We start from the raw sequence: 18,627 nt of genomic DNA on the forward strand, positions 1-18,627 counted from the left end.
GGCTAGTTTTACGGAGTTAACGGATAATCAAAGTAAGATCGCGGCGCGCGATTGAATTAGTAACTACGATGATTGCGAACTCAACGTAACTTGGCAGCGCGCGCGCGCGAAGCCGCATCTCTCGCGGTGGTGGTTTATTAGGATGATGTCTCCCTAGACAGGTAATCCGATGTAGTATAAATCGTGCAACAGACAGACGTTAATTAGTTGCGACGCGGCGGACGGATAAACGCGCGCGCTCCCGGTTTATTAGTTACTAAGACGATTATCAATTAAACGGGGACTTTTAATCTCGAAACCCAGGCTCTGACGGAGACGTCGTGTACATTGAGGACCTCCGTCTCAGGAGGTGAGGAGATTCGTTAAACCCGAAGTACTTACAAATACGAAAACTCGAGGATTCGAGACGCGCGCAGAGATCTATAAAAAGGCCGTCGTGTAATCCTGAAGCCTTTTATTAAGGTAGTCCTTTTGCAGCACCTTAGTCAAGTAACAGTCTGTCATGAGGTGATTGAAAACAAACATATTGCAACATCCCAATAATTATAATAATATAAAATATGATTTTACACGCACGATTTAATCGTATTTAATTATTTACTAATTTAAAAAATATCACAATAGTAGTGCGGTTGGATTCGATTTAGGTTTAGGTCTAAAAAAATAATTAAATACGATTAAATCGTGCGTATAAAATCATATTTTATATTATTATAATTATTAAGATGTTGCAATATGTTCGTTTTCAATTATCTCATGACAGACTGTTATTTGACTATAGGTGCTGCGGAAGGACTATACCTTAATAAGACAAGCTTTTGCGCTTTAATTTACCTCCGCGGTGCCGGCTTTACGCGACGCTCTCAACGTAAAATTTTACGTCCGCCGTAAAAGGCGAGCGTTTGAAAAAAGGTAGGTGTCCGTTTTATCGGAGCGATTTTCCAACCCTTACCGTATCGGTTTACGACGATCCGCGTGTAAAGCGCGCGGCGCGGGCGGACCCGCGCGGGATGCGCCCCGAACGAATCCCGCGCGATCGCGTAAACCGCCCCCGCGCCGATCGTGAGAGACGCGCTTATTTTACGCGCGCGAGAAGTCGCCGCCGCGCCGCGCAACTTCGCTGCTTAAATAAATTCGCGGAGGCGGCGCGGGCGATCGATCGGCGCGCGAAGTTGCTCAAAGAGAAGCCACATCCTTCGCTCTTCCTCTTCGCCCTCCTTTCAGTAAATGAACAGCTTTGACGCGCGCCACGACGGTTTTTCCGCCAGAGTCGTTCTACGTGCGACGAATCGCGATATACCGTGAATGCGCCTTTCCGACGATCTCGAGAGACTGTTAAAACGTGACGAGTACCCGCGCGCAGAGAGCGAGCAGTCGGATCCTTAGCGCGGATCACGCGATGCAATTAGTCGTCTTAATTGGGCAGATGGCAAACGGCGAAAACGACTGTTTGGCTAGCGGGGACGATTTCATTTTACGTTTGTCGGGCGAATAGAGTGGAAACACATTCCGCGAGACTCGGGAGTAAATTTAATCGGAGTGAAACAATATCGCGTAACGAAGTTACAGGCGCGTGGCGCGTGTGCAAAGAAACGAGACTCTTAAAGCGATGAGAGCTCGCCAGGCGCAATCCTCCGCTTTACATTTTGCGGCTCGCTCGCGACGGGGAGAAGAAGGGTGGGATAAAGCGGGTATAAGCATAATGCTGCGTGAGCGATAATGTCGCTTGGTATTACGGGAAAGCTGGATCTGTCAATGGAAGGTTTACACGGATGAAAGAGGAGTTTATTCGCGGAAGAAAATGGAAGAGCGACCGCGCGGACGGACACAACTCCAACGGTTTGCCTGCTCTGCTTTCAGGATCTCGAGGACTGGAGGCGCCGTACGCGGTGATGGTGTACGTACACGGCGAAAGTTTCGAATGGGGATCGGGTAACTTGTACGATGGATCGGTTTTGGCGAGCGCCGGCCACGTCATAGTGATCACGCTCAACTATCGTCTCGGCATCTTAGGTACGTGCCAGCCTTTAATCAACCCCGTCCCCGTATATCCCCGAAAGCATTTTCATTAAGCGAACCTCCTGACGCAACATTCCACGGTCGCGGATAAAGCAATTCCAAATGCCATCCACCTTTCCGCCAAGATACTTCAATTTGTAATATGTAATCTCCGATATCTTTATTTATTAATTAATTTGTTTATTTAGAATTTTCAATTTTCTTCACTTCTGAATGTGCGCTAACTTGTAGAAGGTACCTTTGTTTACTGAATAACATTTAAATAGACAGTTAATAAGTTTTAAATTAATTTTCTTATCATTAATATTGGAAAAAGTTGCAGTGTGTATCTGGAAAACGGAAAAGTCGCGTCTATTACTCGCACTTCCTCGAAAGTAAGTTCGTATCATTAACTGCCTATGCTATACTTCCCCGAAATAGAGAGACAGCTTCGTAGAAACCATTTACATTCTTAAGTCAATATTGGCACTTCGAAGACTCACAAAATGTATCTCTGTCGTAGCGCGGCTGGGAATACGCGAAAGTCTGAAAATGTCAGTTCTATCTATTTACTTGTCAAACTGCCTTGGTTTATGACTTAATAGTGTAACGAATATTTGCACGCTTTCGTTTAATTATCGCTATATAGTCGGGGAAACGTTAAATCGAATCTTCACGCGTATCGCCCTTTTATTTCTCCGTAAACTTTTCTTTTATGAAATTCTCCAGTCGTAATCGTCAGAAATCTTCGTCTCTTAAATCGAGAATCCGCTTTCACGGCGAAACTTGCGAAATTTTATTGAACAAACGCTACCGCATCGCAAATGTTGCGTGAGAACGAGGGGAGTAAAGAAAAAAAAAGAAGGAAATGCAATAAGGGAAGGATATCGATGCGATCCACGTGAACGGTTGAATCGCGAACGGTTTGGCGTTCTTCCAGGATTCTTGAGGACTCGTCCGTTCGCCGACCGAACGACCGGATCCGGCGGGAATCTTGCTTTAAAGGACATCGCGATGGGGCTGCGCTGGGTGCGCGAGAACATCGGCGCCTTCGGCGGTGATCCGACGCGGGTGACCCTGATGGGCCACGACACCGGAGCGGCGCTGGTGAATCTGCTGCTGCTCGCGCCTTACAGCAAAGGTAGGAGAGGAGAATCCCGAAACGCAATTAGCAATTAATCCCTCGGACTTTTGTCCGAACGCTCGCGTGCACCGCGCACGTACGAGACGTTGAATTCCGCGGGGTCCGGTTTTAACGGTATACGTTCTTACGATTTAAGTGCCTCCCGCGGTAATTAGAGATAGGAGAGACGTGGGAGACGCAGCGCGGGAGAAACTTACGTTTGCAAACGCGCGATTTGCGTATCTACTCTCTAAAAGTCGGAAAATGAAGTATCACTTAAAACGAGTGAATTTTAAGTGTTATAGCTATAATTTAGCTATATAATTTAGCAACAGTAGCGAAACCTTTTGCTCTCGCTGCAAAAAAAATGTTAGCTGTCCATATTTTACAACTAAATTTGTTATAGAAAAGTATGTTTGTTCCGCCAATAAGTGATTAACAAGAAAAACTTTATTTTTAATCGACAACATTTGGCAATGTCGTGACAATTCGACCATTGGTTTTGGTCGGATTAATCGTCACGTTTTCAACCATGGGTTTTGGTCTCTTAATTTGTTATAGTATTATAGCCAATCTTTTTTCCGTGTTTACTCAAATTAGAATGACAACCCTCTCGTTTGGAGTGACTATCGTAATCACTCTAATACATTAGTAGCGAAACCACTCTATGAGATTTAGAGAGTAGACGACATTCGAATAAGGGTACTCTCACGTCTTCCGCGTCTCACTCAATTTCGACTCAATCGACGCGTATATATACTTTGCGAAGGCATATCGCGCTTGTTCCTTTCAGCGCGGCGTCAAATCCCCATTGACAGCTTAATGCCGTCATCGCGCGCCGTCAGGCTTAACAGTTCATCGGTCAATCTCGCCACCGACGTACTGTTGCGATAGAAAATAAATCAATTCGATCGCGGGGCGCGGTACGAACGCCCGGTGTGCTGAAGGCCGGTGGAAATATTTGCTTGTCGAGTAACTTGATCCAATATTTACGTAACGCCGCTAACGTATTAATAACGTTGTTGTTTACGACAAGGGAAACACAATGAAAAATGATACCGCGATACCGCCGTTTCACCCCCGGCGGAAAATGCATGCGTGAAATTCGACGTAACCGAGCGAGGAGAGGGTTGCGCGGATCGGAGGTACGATCGATTCCGCGTATCGGCGAAAATGATCTCGCCGAAAACCTATACCCGAGCGAAATAACCCAGGCGGGCAGGTTAGAAGCGAGGAAGAGACGAGGAGTAGACGCTATTCGCAGGACCTTCGGTAGATTAATCGTCCGGGGATTAGTCGGCGAGGGTCTCGTGGAGGAGACAACCGAAGGGTTGGTCCGTCCTCTCAAAAAAACATCACCGCGCGGACCGGGGTGACAAATTGCGGGACTCCATTTTATTCGATGAGGGGGGGAGAAAGCGAGACGGGAGGACTTTTCCTTTTTTTTTTCTCTCCTTCTTCTCCCCCCTTTTTTTATCGTCGCCGGACAACACCGGCCGAAATTGAACGATCCTCCCAGCTTTTGTCCTTTCAGGTGCTAGGTGGCGCGGGATCCCGCGCGCGGTATGGCTACTCGGACGGCGCGAGGAAATTGCGCAATAATAAAAATGCATGGTCCTCGGGACGCGCGTCGGAGGACGCGCGCGGAAACAAAAGCGGTGACGCTAAAAGGGTCGTAAATACATCGCCGCGCGATAAATCCACGCGAACGCGATTACGGCGCGTGATATAGTTGGACGCTAATTCCGCGCCAATCAGGCAAATTATGACTAACGCCCGTTCTACCTAGTGCCTACCCATACGCCTCGCGCATAATCGACGGTCCAGATTCGTTCGATTTGGCACGCTTAAATTATCGTGCGCCCCCAGCTGCAATAGTTTATCTTCGAAAAATAGATATTTTTACACAAAATTATCCATTGCGATTTAAATCTTGACATTTTTATTTCATGCAAAATTGAACCCTTTACTTAGATGGAATTAAATCCTGAATGTATATTAATGAAAAATTAATCTCGGCGTAGGACACGGCCGTGAAAGGCAACATTGTCGCCTTCGCGGCAAATCCATATCTCTCGGTCCTCGAAATTGTCATCGTCGATAGGAAAAGCCGAAAGTGTAAATAGCCACTCAGACAGGCGGAACGTGCAGAAGGAACACGAAGGATAAGCGGCATGGGATGGGGGATAAAGAAGGTTTCTCTCGCTGTGGCGGTCGGCCGGAACCGCTCTCCCGTCTGGCCATTTCCCGGACCTCCGGTTGTGCCGGAAACAGCGCGCAAACAGTTTACATCTCGAGAAGGGAGCATCGCTCTTGCTTGTGCATTCCTTCCGCGCGTCGCGTCCTTCCTCTCGAGACTCGACTGCGGTCTTAGAGCGAGCGAGTGAGAGAAAGAGAGAGAGAGAGACGGACAAACCCTGAGGGAAACCGCGCTTTTCTTGGGGATCCCGAACGCAGAGGTCAGTCGGGTTTTTTCGGCACCTTACCGCACTTTTCGCTCCTTCGATTTCGACGTCTCGGCCACCGCCGGTGGTTTCCGCGAAGACCAGGTGCGGTTCCGTACTTCTTACCGCCGTTGGTCAGAGATTGCAGAAGCGGAAGGCAGGATGCTCTTCTCTCGGAGGAGAAAATGCGCGCGGTGGTCAACGAGCGAAACGGCAACGAAGATGCATCGATCTTCAATCCGGCGCGCGAGCGAAAAGTCTTAACTTTTTTTCTCTCGTGTAATTTTCTTCTCACGCCGTTGCGAGTATTCTGGAAATATTTTTCGAGATTCTACTCGGAGACCGCGCGAGGGGCTCTGAGATGTGATTGCCAAAGAATTAAAGATTAACTCTCTTACTTTACTCGCGACAAACGACATTGGCTTCTCCGGCAGACGAATGCAGACGTCTGCAGTCTCGCTTAAATATTGCAGTTCGGGCGGTCGGTTGGTCGGGTCTGGGACGTATGGCTATGCAAAGTTAACGGACGACTGAGTGGAATGAATGGGCAAGTGTCGATGAGAGTTTTGCCGCTTGACCGCACGGCGGGCGCTGCGAAAATATTAATAGATCGGAGATCCCCTTGCCGCGACACGCGGTCGCGAGGAAACTCGCGAGAGTTGCGATAAACGCGTTGTCTCGGTGATAACCGACGCCGGTTAAAGCCGTGACAAACGCCGTCACAAAGGATTCCGGATTAAGTTGCACCGAAACTGGTGTAAAAATCGATTGGGGGGCGGGGAGGGGGGGAAGTGTTACGTTGATTTCCAACGATTTTTCGCGGTACCCACACCGGCGTGCAATCCGCTTTTTGCCGGCGCATTTTGTTGTACTCGATACGATTACGCGGAGAACGGCTAATGGCTTTGCCCGACGTTGCGTAAAAAGTTGCAAAACGATCGGTTTGGGTTTCAACGTCGATAACTAGCCCCACGTCGAAGGGTACGATTGCTTTTCCCGCCGTTAGCTGCTGTCTGCCTTCGGCGGATTTCGATGTCCGATGATAAATGAAGACCGCGCGCGCTCTCTACCTCCGACCGGCTCGGCCACCACCGCCGAGCCGAAGACATAAACGTTTCGTATTACATCGATCTCTCGTGTAATTCAGAAAGCCACTTCTTCTGGCCGTCTCAGGGGTGTTTGGGGCGCGGTTTCCCCACGCCTCCCTTTCCCAATCCCGGAGAAGACCGTCGACGTTACGTATCATCACTCGGGCAAGAGACAAGAGAAATAAGCTTCTCGTGTGGCGCGGGGAGACAGTCTCGATTTATCGTTTCCTTCCGTTGTAATTTTTTATGAGCGAAGACCCCGAGCGTGTGCAGCACGCCTTGAAATGTCTTCTCTTTCTCTCTCTCTCTCTCTCTCTCTCTCTCTCTCTCTCTCGCGCGCGCGCGCGCGCGCGCACCTACATATGTGTTTGTTTGCGTGTATGGATTCTTCAATCCTTGGACCAAGGCAACACCATTTCTTCTAAGAGAAAGAGAGAGAGAGAGAGAGAGAGAGAGAGAGAGAGAGAGAGAGCTACTGCTTCTCTCTACTTCCCCATCTGTTCCTCCAGCAGTTTCACGGCTCTTACGGATCAGAGATACGAGCGATTGGCTTCGTGAGTAATCAAGGGGGCAACCGAGTGTGATTCCTGGCAATTGTCTGATTCGCTGTATCCCGAGACATAAACGCTCGCCACGGTTATATCATGATAACTCGAGCGTCTTCGACGTTTCGGATTATATGTTTGTGCGGACGCGCGCGCGCGAGAGAGAGAGAGAGAGAGAGAGAGATGGGATTTTATTGTCCGAAAATATATTCTCGCATGAAAACGGATTGGTCGATCAAGTTCGGTAGATCAACACAGAGATCAGTATATGAAGTAAAAAGAAATAATCTAATAAGTTATTATAATTTTCTAAATCTTCATGCAAAATAATCTTAGTTTTTTACTTTAAATTTATTAAATGTATGTACATCGGGGTGTTTCAATAATTAGATATGAAATTTGTTATTAAAATTTATTGTGATTAGAAATGTAGCGGGCTCTCTCGTGTCCCGAGAAAAGGGTATACGGCGAGAAAAGCCAAGCGCCATGCAATACCACGCATAACAATAAGTCATAAAAATAGCTTCCAAACAGTGTTTCTACCTTCGCGTCTTCCGTTTCGCGCGGCGCACCCCCTTCGTTCTATTTTGCAGTTCGTTACCGACAAAAATAACCGGCGAGAGAAACGTCCCGGTGACGTTACAAAAAAAAAGAACAGGGAGAAAAAGAGAGAAAGAGAGAGACCATTCCCGGATTTTCGAGATCCGCGTCGTTATTGGTCCACGTACAATTCCGCCGGATGCGGAATTGATTTCGGCGTGTTACTCTATCATCTCCGCGATCGCCAAAATTGTTTTTTGATAGGCCGCTAACGCACGAAATTTCGATACAACGCTATTAAATTTATTTTCAAACTATTGAATTATTAACCGACACAATATCTACCGTCATTTTACTCTGAACTTTGCAGGTACGTCAGCAATGTGCATCCAGCGATAAATTGTTAAAGTCTAAACTTGATTTATTCTCCGCATATTTTTAAAATTGTCGTTTTCCTCAGTAGTGAATACAGTATTTCAATAGAATTAATGGACGTTAGAATTTAATTAAGAGCAGAATTAAGTGTGTCGCGCAATCCGCTCGTGAGCATGCCGGCGCAGTTTTCGCTCTTACGTGTTCAAACTTAATTCAATCAGTATAGCTGCTCCCCGGAGGTCCGTACGTGTTCATAGAATTTTCACGAGACGCACGAAGTAATTTACATGCGGAATGTCGCGGCTGAACCGTCACGAGAAGTGAAGAGGATCGTGAGAATATGCCCCGATATGGAAGTCGCGCGGTCGCGAAAGTAAGTAGACGGACATTCCGTTCCGCCGAGAAGAAAATAAATTTGAGCCGCCGTATATTTTGCGCCTGCTTCCTTTCAAAGCATAATTTGCGTGGCATCTAAATAGGATTTTTCCTGAATTGGATGAAAATTCACGCGTCTCTTCCGCGGAAAACGGACGCGACGGAAGGACAATATTTTCCTTGTCTTCCTTTTACGTGAAAGAATATTAAGCGCTTTTATCTCTTCTCTAAAGAGAATAATGTTTTCACGACAGAATATTATGACATTTAATAAATTAACGTCTGCGGATGAACATCATCCGCGATAACGTTTCCCTCTGTAAAAGGCATCGACATCGTCGATGCGTGAATATCGCATAACCCGCGCGCATGATGAACGTCCCGATTTTTTTCCCCAAACCCCAGCGAAATACCCGGGGAAAAATCCCGGCCAGGAACAAATACGTCTTTTTAGTCCATTATTTTTTATCCCATTTAACGAACACTGGAAAATCAAGCCCTTTAAAAAAAAAATCACCCCGCGCTTATATCTTTGAACTCTGTCCGCATATAGTGGTATTTTGTGCGCGCAAAATCCTCTCCCATCACGCGAGTCGAACGAAATCTATTTTTTGATAAAAATTAGTGACGCGTACTCATCTCTTGCGGGTCCGTCAGAAATTTGTCTAATTAAGATTTAGTGCTTCTTGCGATAGAATTCCGAATCCCGAAGAGAGAAAGACCTCCGGCATTCGGCCGAGTGAAATCCGACAAAAATCCGAACGGGAATATCATGGATATATAACCGTGCGAGAGCGAACGTGCAGGCCATTGAGAAGTCTCGATTGGTCACCGCGGCGTGTGGTGTACCGCGTTCCTGAGCGACGATCAGAGCCAGCCTGCAGTCGCTCCACGCCCGGCGTTCGCCCCGGGAAAATCCATCCCCGGCGACGTAAGCCGGCCTGATTACCACCGTCACGCGCCGTTGTTTCTTGTTTGCCTTTAATCTTTCGCTTACCGCTTCGCTAACGAAAAGTATACAATTTCCGCCAACCGCGCGCGCGCGCGCCTCATCATCCCTCTTTTTTTCTCCCCGCGGTCTGTTTCGCAGCTCGCTGAGAGAAACCCATTATTCTCGTTATTAAGAAGCGCGAGGGGGGGGGGGACACCGTCAATTTGCCAGGTTTGTTCCCTCCAACCGGTCGGCGCGGCGTGGCGCGGCGCCACGACGCCGGGCGTCGCCGAGCTGATGGGCGAGGCCCGTGGTCTCGATGATCGCGCCATGATGAGAGACTGTGAAGGAGATCGAATGACTGCCGGACTGGGCCGGCAACCCCCCGATGTATCCCCGTCGAAATTTCATCGACACGACGCGACGCGACACGACGCGACACTCTCGTATCGTGGACATGACATTGTGGAGGAATTATGGTAGCTGGCCAGCGGAACGAGGCTAGTCGCGAAACCGACCGGGGGCGGGAGAAAGCGCGGAGACGGGGCGGAGGGGGGACGGGGAACCGGGTGAAATATCGCGGTTTAACGTGACAGTTTAAGGGCGTTAACCCTGGCGACGCTAATGTCGTCTGCGCGATGGAAGGCGCGGTAGCCGCCGCTGACCGCGGCTCCTCGCCCTCCACCGTAGAAACCGGCGATCCCGTATTTCTTCCGCAACATTTATTAATACGCTTTTCAAAAGTACAAGCCTGCAATAGTCGCGCTGGATCGGGTGAAAAATGGAGTAATTGTGGGTCGAAAGGGAGTTGAGATCCGCGCGGTCGTTTATTTCGACAGGCGGTAGACGCCGCGGTCGGGGGTTTTTTTTTTAGGTCGACGATAAATAACGTAGATAGAGTATCTGAATGCAATTATGCAATAAGAAACCAAGCGCCATTTTCGTAATTTTTAGCTCTGTAGTGTAAAGCGATTATGAAAGTCTACGGCAGAGTTGGGAAATAACGCGTGTTGCTTGTAACGCCGTTACCATTACCGTTTTTTCTGTCTGTAACAATAACGTCGTCACATTTTTACAGTAACGGTAACGAATTCAACCGTTGTTTGTATTTTTACTTTAGTTAATATTAGTTATCTTTATTTTATTCTTGTATTCTTACTTTAGTTATCTTTATTTAATAGATCGTGCGCACTGTTAACGTAAGATAGAGAGAGGCCAGTTTAGAGTTTGAATTGATTATTAAATAATTTAATTTTAAAGTCAAATATTATTTTAGTATCACAAAATAGTAACAAAAAAGTAACAATAACAATAGCTTTTATGAAATAACGTTTCCATCTCTGGTCTACAATATATTACGCAAAAACGCATAATACATTAATTAGGGGTATTCAAATAAGTTAAAGTTTAACGGTTTGACAGGTTATGTCGGGTTAAAGTCGGGTAAAAAGTTAATTTTTACACTTTTACCCAAAGATTAATGTGATAGGTTAATGAGTCACTTATGTATTTTGCATAACCTTAAAGAGTAGCGCGCCCAAAGTTAATTAATTAACTTTTTACTCGACTTTAACCCGACATAACCTGTCAAACCGTTAAACTTTAACTTATTTGAATACCCCTATTGTACTCAAGGAAGATTATAGTTTGGTCATTACATTTTAGATAACGTTGGCGCGGAATTTTATTTCTAATCTTTTCCGCGAAATTTGCTTTAGCGGAAAATTACAAGTTTTGAAATTAGTTTCCGCATCGCACAGAATTGCGTTCGTCTGAGATTAAGAGCGGAGAGAGAGACACACACAATATTCGAGATACTTAATAAAAGATTTCTCGTGGGAGAAAAGGGTTCGTCGGCGACGCTGCTAGAGTCGCGGAGATAGGGGACATTTTGATCGAAGCGATCTCTCCCTCTGTCATGAATATCGGCGCGCATGTTGAATCGACGGAGGCAATAGTCAATCTGTGATGCGGGGAACGGCACGATGCTATCGAAGCGAGTAAATCGAATTCTTCGTGGCCTGCGTGAGAACGTGTCTCGCAGAAATAAGGGAAGAAATACAGCCGACGTCCTATTATCAGCAGCACGATACGCGGTCGACCGAAAACGTCGTCGAGATGCACGTTCCGCGTCGTATCTGGTACGAGGGGGAAGGAAACCACAGCCGGGGATAATTGATCCCCAGCACTGCCAGCACACTGAGAAAAAAAATTGTTAACTAAACTCAACCGATTATTATTTTTTAAATTGAAATATTTGAGTCAAAATACCTCATGTTTTAAATTTAATACATGTCGTATTTGATTTAAATATTTCAATTAAAAAAATAATAATCGGTCAGTTGAAAATATTTAGTCAAGTTAACAACTTTTTTTTTCTCAGTGTGTAGTCATTTCGCACGAAGTGATCGGAAAGTATAAGTGCAGACACCAGTCGATGAATTGTAGAAACAATTTCGAGCAAGACCGACGAATAACTACCGAGAATCGCATCCGCGATGGGGTGCGCTTCGAACTTGAGATTAGCTGCGGGATCCACCGACGATGGATTATCCGTATTTTCCTTCTGGCTCATCCGCGCGTCATTGGCAACGCGCCAGGGGGATGGATGGCGCGCATCGGGCGGCACTTCTTAATAATAATAGCGATAAAGCAGCCAAAAGGAGCACTCTCAGGTCATCGCGTACGCGCGCACTCGCTTCCTCCTTCCCTTCCCCCTCCCCCTCCCATTCTGAATGCGTCTCGCGGAAATGAAATCGTGGCCGTATGACGGAAGACGAGGAAGATCCTCGCTCCACTGTGTCTTCCCGCGTCGTCGCTCTCTTCCTTCGCGACTTCTTTCCGCGATTTTACGGCTCGTTGACAGCAGAGACTCCGCGTTAAACGCATCCGCGACTCTCGCCGTTTTGGAATAGCGCCGCGACTGGCGAACAGATTTAACATAATGAGTCGCGACGTTTCTTAAGTAGTTGGCGAGAGAATATCGCGCATTTCACGAATTTCAATGGAGCGATAACAATATTTCGCCGTTATATAGTATGTTTATGATATATTTACGAGGAGAGAGCAGAGAAAGAAAAAATATCAGGGCGATTTAATAATCAACTCCGCTTTTGTTTGATCAAGAACTTTTGCCCCTTCTCTATAATAACGGAGAAAACCGCGGATAATAAACGCCAGCCGAAAATTATCCAACAGCGATTGCTTAGCGATTTATATCAGACGAATATCACTTGCGAGAAATTAAACGTGCGCGCACGAGTGTTGAGCATGTAAAGTCATAAAATGCAAATATTTGTGCCGCGCATCAACGATACGCGAATGTTTATGTTGGACACATATTGCCTAATATTTCTCCTCGCTACGGGAGGACGAGCCGCGTTGTACGCGCGAGCGCGATGTTTGCAATCGAAACAGCGATTTTCATAAAGAAACCAGTGACGTTCGATAAACGACTTTAGCGTCAGCATAAATGTTTGCCGGCGAATATGATTTTCCGGTTCGTAACCGGAATACGGCGCGCGCTGTGGAGATACCTATCGAACGCGGCCCGATATTAACGCACCGCGCTTGAAAACGTTCCGCAGCGTTACGTCACAAAATTCAGCTTATTAAAAGCGAGATTAATTAGGTACGGCAATATCCTTTTCAATTAGCATGAATTTCCCATGGCGGCATGATTTTCCACGTTTTAAACGTTGCCGCAGGCCGTCGAAATGACGTGACGATATTAATCGCGCTGCCTAGAAAATTTCCTCCTGCACGCCGCGCCGCGATCGGATATTGAAAATTGCTCAACGTGTGCTTTCCGCCTCTAGGTAACGACTAATTCAACCTGGCAACTGTGCGTTGCGTAAAGGCGGTTCTACAATACGGCACAAACGATGGCAACTGCTAGTTGAAAAGTGTTATTTCCACGTTGCGCTTGATGTCAATTGCGGTTGTTAAAAGAGAGTTGGCGAACTTTTAACTTTTTTGGCGACAGTAACTGGGCAATCAGCAATCAGAAATAACACTTTTCAACTGGCAGTTGATGTCATCGTTTGCGACGTATTGTAGAACCGGCTTGTCAGTTTTTAATCGTCCCGATAATCGAGTGTTCGGTTAATTCGTCGGATTTCGCGCGATGCCCCCCGCGCGGAAAACAATATCGCCGGTGTTGTACGCAGCGGACAGGACGGCGCGCGCGATCATATTTACGTCCGCCTCTAATTATCCATGCGAGGATAATAACCATTTGGGGTAACTCCCGTCGGGCTCATCGCTTCCGCCCGATCAGTTGGAAGCTGACGATATCCTGCCGCTATTCGCCGTACACTCGATATATACGAGTTTACGACGAGCTTAGCGCCGAGCAAAGGGATGCCTCCCGCATGCCTACGTGAGCCTATATCGCTCCTGTATACGCCAACCGTCTGTTCTTCCGCAGGATTATTTCATCGTGTGGTATTATCCAGCGGTTCGGCACTAAGCCCCTGGGCCTCGGTGCACGATCCGAACGACCTCAGGGCGAAGATCGGCGAGCAGATGGGCTGCTCGACCGAGGGCGAGGAGGACATAGCCGACTGCCTGCGTGGAGTACCGCTCAAGACCCTCCTGGACGTGCAATTACCGGAAATCAGGTGAGCGTCGATGGTTCGGGGAAAACATTTATCCTTCTTGCCTTCAGATACGGATAGTTCCACATTCGGGGAGAATTAAAATAATGAAATATGTATCGTGAAATTGGGACAGATGGAATGCATCGGTACCCTCTTTTCCATCTTTTTATTTATGATAGCACGTCGATATAATAAATAATATTATACCTTGCGATCGCCCCGTTTGTGCCACATATACATATATTGTATATATATGTATATGTATATATATGAATCCTACAATATATATACGTATGTATATATTCGTCGCCTGAATATTGGAGCTACGCGTTTCGATGAAAAGTGGAAAATGCCGGACGGTAAAAAATTCAAGAGATATGATTGATACGTTAAAAAATGACGTCTGGCCAGCGCAGCAATTACCGCGCTACAAATTTATAACGATTTCATGAGTCCACGGCCCGCGGTGAATTATGATGAACTGTCGAAACTGCGTGTAGCGACATTTGAAAATCTTGCAGCGCTATGAATCGTCACGTCGGACGCGTTCACGTTTCCGCGGAGAGAACGCGGAAATCTAGAAAGTCTTAAATTGAATTCCGTCAACACTTATTCGCATCATCGTTCACCAGGATTAACCGTTGGGCCACGCGGGCGCGTTTGCGAGCACATGTATTTACCGCGAGGTCGAAATGAATCTGCGATACTACTAATTGAAAGGATAATCACGGGAGCGCGCGCGCACGCTGAATTATTATCGGATTACCGTCGGATCGTGGCGGGTTAATAGCCCTTCGCATTATTGATTTAATACCCTTGTTATATCAATTTAGTATCGCCGGTCGTTCGGACGAGCGAGAGGCGGCATGCGGCATCACTGACTTTCCCCCGTTCCCGTTTTGTGTCCTCCTCCAGATTCGTGCCCCGCATCGGGCCCGGCCTGCCGGTGGACCAAAACAATCCCGACCCGGGCCTGGACATGGAGCGCGCGAGCGACGCGTTCATCAAGGTGCCGCTGATCCTGGGCGTCTCCACGACCGAGTCGAATCTCGACTTCAACAACAACGACATACAGTTTGGCTTCGAGGAGGACCACCGGAATCGCATCCTGCGCACCTTCATCCGCAACGCCTACGTCTACCATCTGAACGAGATCTTCTCGGCGGTGAGGAACGAGTACACGGACTGGGATAAGCCGGTGCTGCACCCCATCATAATACGGGACTCGACCATGGAGGCGTTGAGCGATGGCCACACGGTCGCGCCGCTCATGAGAATTGCCTTCTACCACGCCAGACGGGGCGCCAAGACGTACTTTTATCACTTCAATCATCAGTCCAAGGACAGCGGCTACGTGCAGGTAAGGCACGTCGTTGTCGCTCGCCAAGGAAGCTCGCGGAAGCTTCACGAGCTTCCTCGACGCGAAGAAATTTTATCATGAATCTTTTCTCGTAATCATTATGTGCTTAACTCATTAACTAGCCACACTTATTTTCGAGTCCTTAATTCGCCACACCTCCGGTCCGTGAGACTTTGTCGCATTATTGTCATTTTCATTCTAATTAATATATTTTTAAGCATATAATGTATAGGAATTGGAAATACGGAGTCTGAATAAGATGGTTATGATAATATTTGGTCAAGAAAATGATTTCAGTTTAAACTGAACTTATTATAAGAAAAAGATTGCAACTAGAAAACCGAAACGTTCAACGGTCCACTGGACCGGAATGTGGCGAGCTAAATACCGAATTTTACAACACAGCTGTTAGTAATAGCCAACGATAAGAGATTTCCGCGGGAAATTTGCGTGACGAGGGGTAGCAAGAAATCGCGTAATTTAGCGTTGTCGATCGACGGGGATATCCGCAGTATCTCGAGGCGTCGATTTTTCTCTATCGTGAAACGATATCGTCCCGCCGCGCTAGCACACAGCTATATCGCGCGCCATACCGACACAGACGGAAGGCAGGCGGGTGCGGGTGAGCAGAAGAGGTGGAGACGCTGCTTAAGTCTGTGAGTTAACTCCATTAACTTGACGTCCCGAAGAGAGACTAACGTTTCGCCCTCGACACCTAGTAGTCCGCCGGCACTTCCAGTTAAGGAAGCAACCCGTTCAAACCCTTCTCCCCCACCCTCGATCCTATAGGTACTGTCCTCGTAAGCTCATCCGTCTCACTCTGCGTCCCGCTCGATCTATACCCCGGGCTGGCAACCGCTGGCCATGACTTCACGATGAAGACACTGATTTAATAAAACGCCCCGGGCGACCCGCGCGCGCACCGTGTTCGCATTTTGTCCCGGGAATGACGGGGATTTGTCACGCTTGACATAATAATATCGGGGGGACAAGAAAGAAATTGTTATATCGGCCAATTTGTAAAGTCGCGCTGCCGAGCGGCGGTGCGTTAAAGTCGCGACGGGGAAACAGATTGACGTTTTCAATTTAGTGGGAAGAAGAGAGGACGCTCGTCGGGGGGCTGAAAAAAAATATCTCGTACCTCGTGTTTGTAGGATATTTAAGGAAACGGATTATCTCCTCCGTTTGGCAAGTGCCGGAGGTATATATTATATTTGCGTTATTATCTTCCTGGCGTTTGGAAACGCGCGTAGAAACAACGAAAGTTAGCATTAGCCGCCGCGCGCGCGTCACGTCGGTCCCCGAAAGTTGTTTAATCCCGCTCGGGGAAGGGACGATGGAAGCGAGGATGCAAGTGGTCGTATAGTTAACAGCGCGATTTGGAGCATCAACGTTACCTTCTCCCTCCTCCCCGTCCGCGTGTACGAAACGAGATTTAATTAAGCGCCGGGCGAAAGATTCGCTCTTTAATAAGTTCGCGTAATCGCGACTAATGAACTCCGCGTCGCTTTAAATATCACCGGCAACACAATCGAAACGTCGTCGTACGTCGTCGCCGTCGCTGTGGGTTTACCGGACGCGCGATAAAAGAAAAAAGAGAGGCGCATTAGGCGGAGACAAAGGCGGGAAAAAGCCGCGCGAAGAGAGGATAAGAAAGCGATATCAAGACTACTGAAGGCAAATGCGATGAATTTATTTGAGTCATTAATCGCGGCGTTTTCCGCCTGCCATGGTCCCCTCCTCGCGCATTCTTTCCTGCGAAGCGCGTTTCATGCGTGCTAATGGAGATCAGTGGTATAATACGCGGGTAGCATTTCACGACGGAGAATTTCGCTGTCGGATATTACGGTCGTTGTGTACAACGGGCTGGAAGTGGCATCCGCCGGCCCGCACACAATTCCTGGGCAATCGCGCATCGTCGCGTGCGGTTCTATTAATTAACTAAAATTCTAGTAATTGGCTATCAATAATTACCTAATATCCTGTTTCGGTTAATTAAATAAAACAATCGTCAATAGCCGATAATGATTTAACTATATCATGAATTACGAATTACGCGAATTGCGGGCATAGCAAATATTATAATAAACTTGCGCGCCTACCTACGTGAGAATGGCACGTGCATAGAGAAGAGGCCGGCGCGGCGGCCGCGCGGTATAATTATCGATCACGGAGAGAGCGCTCGACGATTCTCTCTCTTTCTCTGAGAGTGGGAAAATCTCGTTGCAGCGCCTGGGGAGCGTACGTGGGGAAGACATACCGTATATTTTCGGGCTGCCGCTGGTGGCAGGCGGGGCTTTCTTCCCGCGGAATTATTCCCGACAAGACCAGGGCGTTGCGGAGGCCGTGCTCACCTTCTTCACCAATTTCGCCAAGACCGGCAACCCGAACGAGCCGCACAAGATCGAGTCGGTCGACTACGGCACGCCGAAGGAGAAAACGCGATTCCGCGGTCTCACATGGGAACAATATGAGACAGGAACTCAGCAGTATCTCACGATAGGTACGTAGCGCTTGAGAGAGAGAGAAGAGAAGAGAAAAGAAGAGAAGAGGAGAGAGGAGTTTTCTCCCTCCCCCCTTCGTTATTTTTCGATAAATTTAATTTTCCATAAAGCGCGCCTTCCTCTGCTCGTCCTCTCAGTTTCTCGTGGAACGTCGCCGCGATCTTTTTAAATTCCCTCTCAAAAAGTTCCTGCAGAAATTTGATTGTGTACAGTGGACTTTGCCCGCCGTTCTCTTTGAAATTTCCTTGAAAAGTTTAATTGCGCGCGAGGGTGAAACCTTTTGAATATAATGCGAAATTATTCTTTGATAATAATTATGTATAGTCTTTAATAATAATTATGTACTCTTTAATGCGTTTCGATAATTACAATTGATTCACTGTTAATAATTATTCGTGACGATATATACGTCGCTCATAATACCTCGCACATTTACGATTGATCAATACGTAATAACTATCCTTTAGTGAACAGATATATACAGATAATTGTCGAAGGAGAACAGGCGCTTTTTACCATCAAAATTTTATTCTAGCATTGAAACCGAAGATGAAGAGCCATTATCGCGGTCATAAAATGGCCGTGTGGCTTAACTTGATACCGCAGCTCCATCGTCCCGGCGACGACGACGTTTCCATGCGACATCATCACTTCCGAGAACGAGGCGATCATTATTACGCAGGTAAGATCATAGCTCTTTCGCGGAAGAGATGACGTGAATACCACCCCTCAATTATTCCTCA

General features: G+C 47.2%; 1 protein-coding gene across 1 annotated transcript in view; it reads left to right on the forward strand.

The window, feature by feature from the left end:
- The window catches only part of Nlg-5 (neuroligin 5), a 34,376-nt gene that overhangs the window by 12,195 nt on the left and 3,554 nt on the right, over window positions 1-18,627 (forward strand). The window contains exons 3-8 of the mRNA XM_071789907.1: window positions 1,861-2,013; window positions 2,939-3,139; window positions 13,849-14,041; window positions 14,936-15,380; window positions 17,610-17,883; window positions 18,420-18,566. Of these exons, the coding sequence (XP_071646008.1) occupies window positions 1,861-2,013; window positions 2,939-3,139; window positions 13,849-14,041; window positions 14,936-15,380; window positions 17,610-17,883; window positions 18,420-18,566 (1,413 nt within the window). The remainder of the gene's footprint in view (window positions 1-1,860; window positions 2,014-2,938; window positions 3,140-13,848; window positions 14,042-14,935; window positions 15,381-17,609; window positions 17,884-18,419; window positions 18,567-18,627) is intronic.

The sequence above is a fragment of the Temnothorax longispinosus genome, chromosome 10 (genome assembly GCF_030848805.1).
Source record: "Temnothorax longispinosus isolate EJ_2023e chromosome 10, Tlon_JGU_v1, whole genome shotgun sequence".
Lineage (NCBI taxonomy): Eukaryota > Metazoa > Arthropoda > Insecta > Hymenoptera > Formicidae > Temnothorax > Temnothorax longispinosus.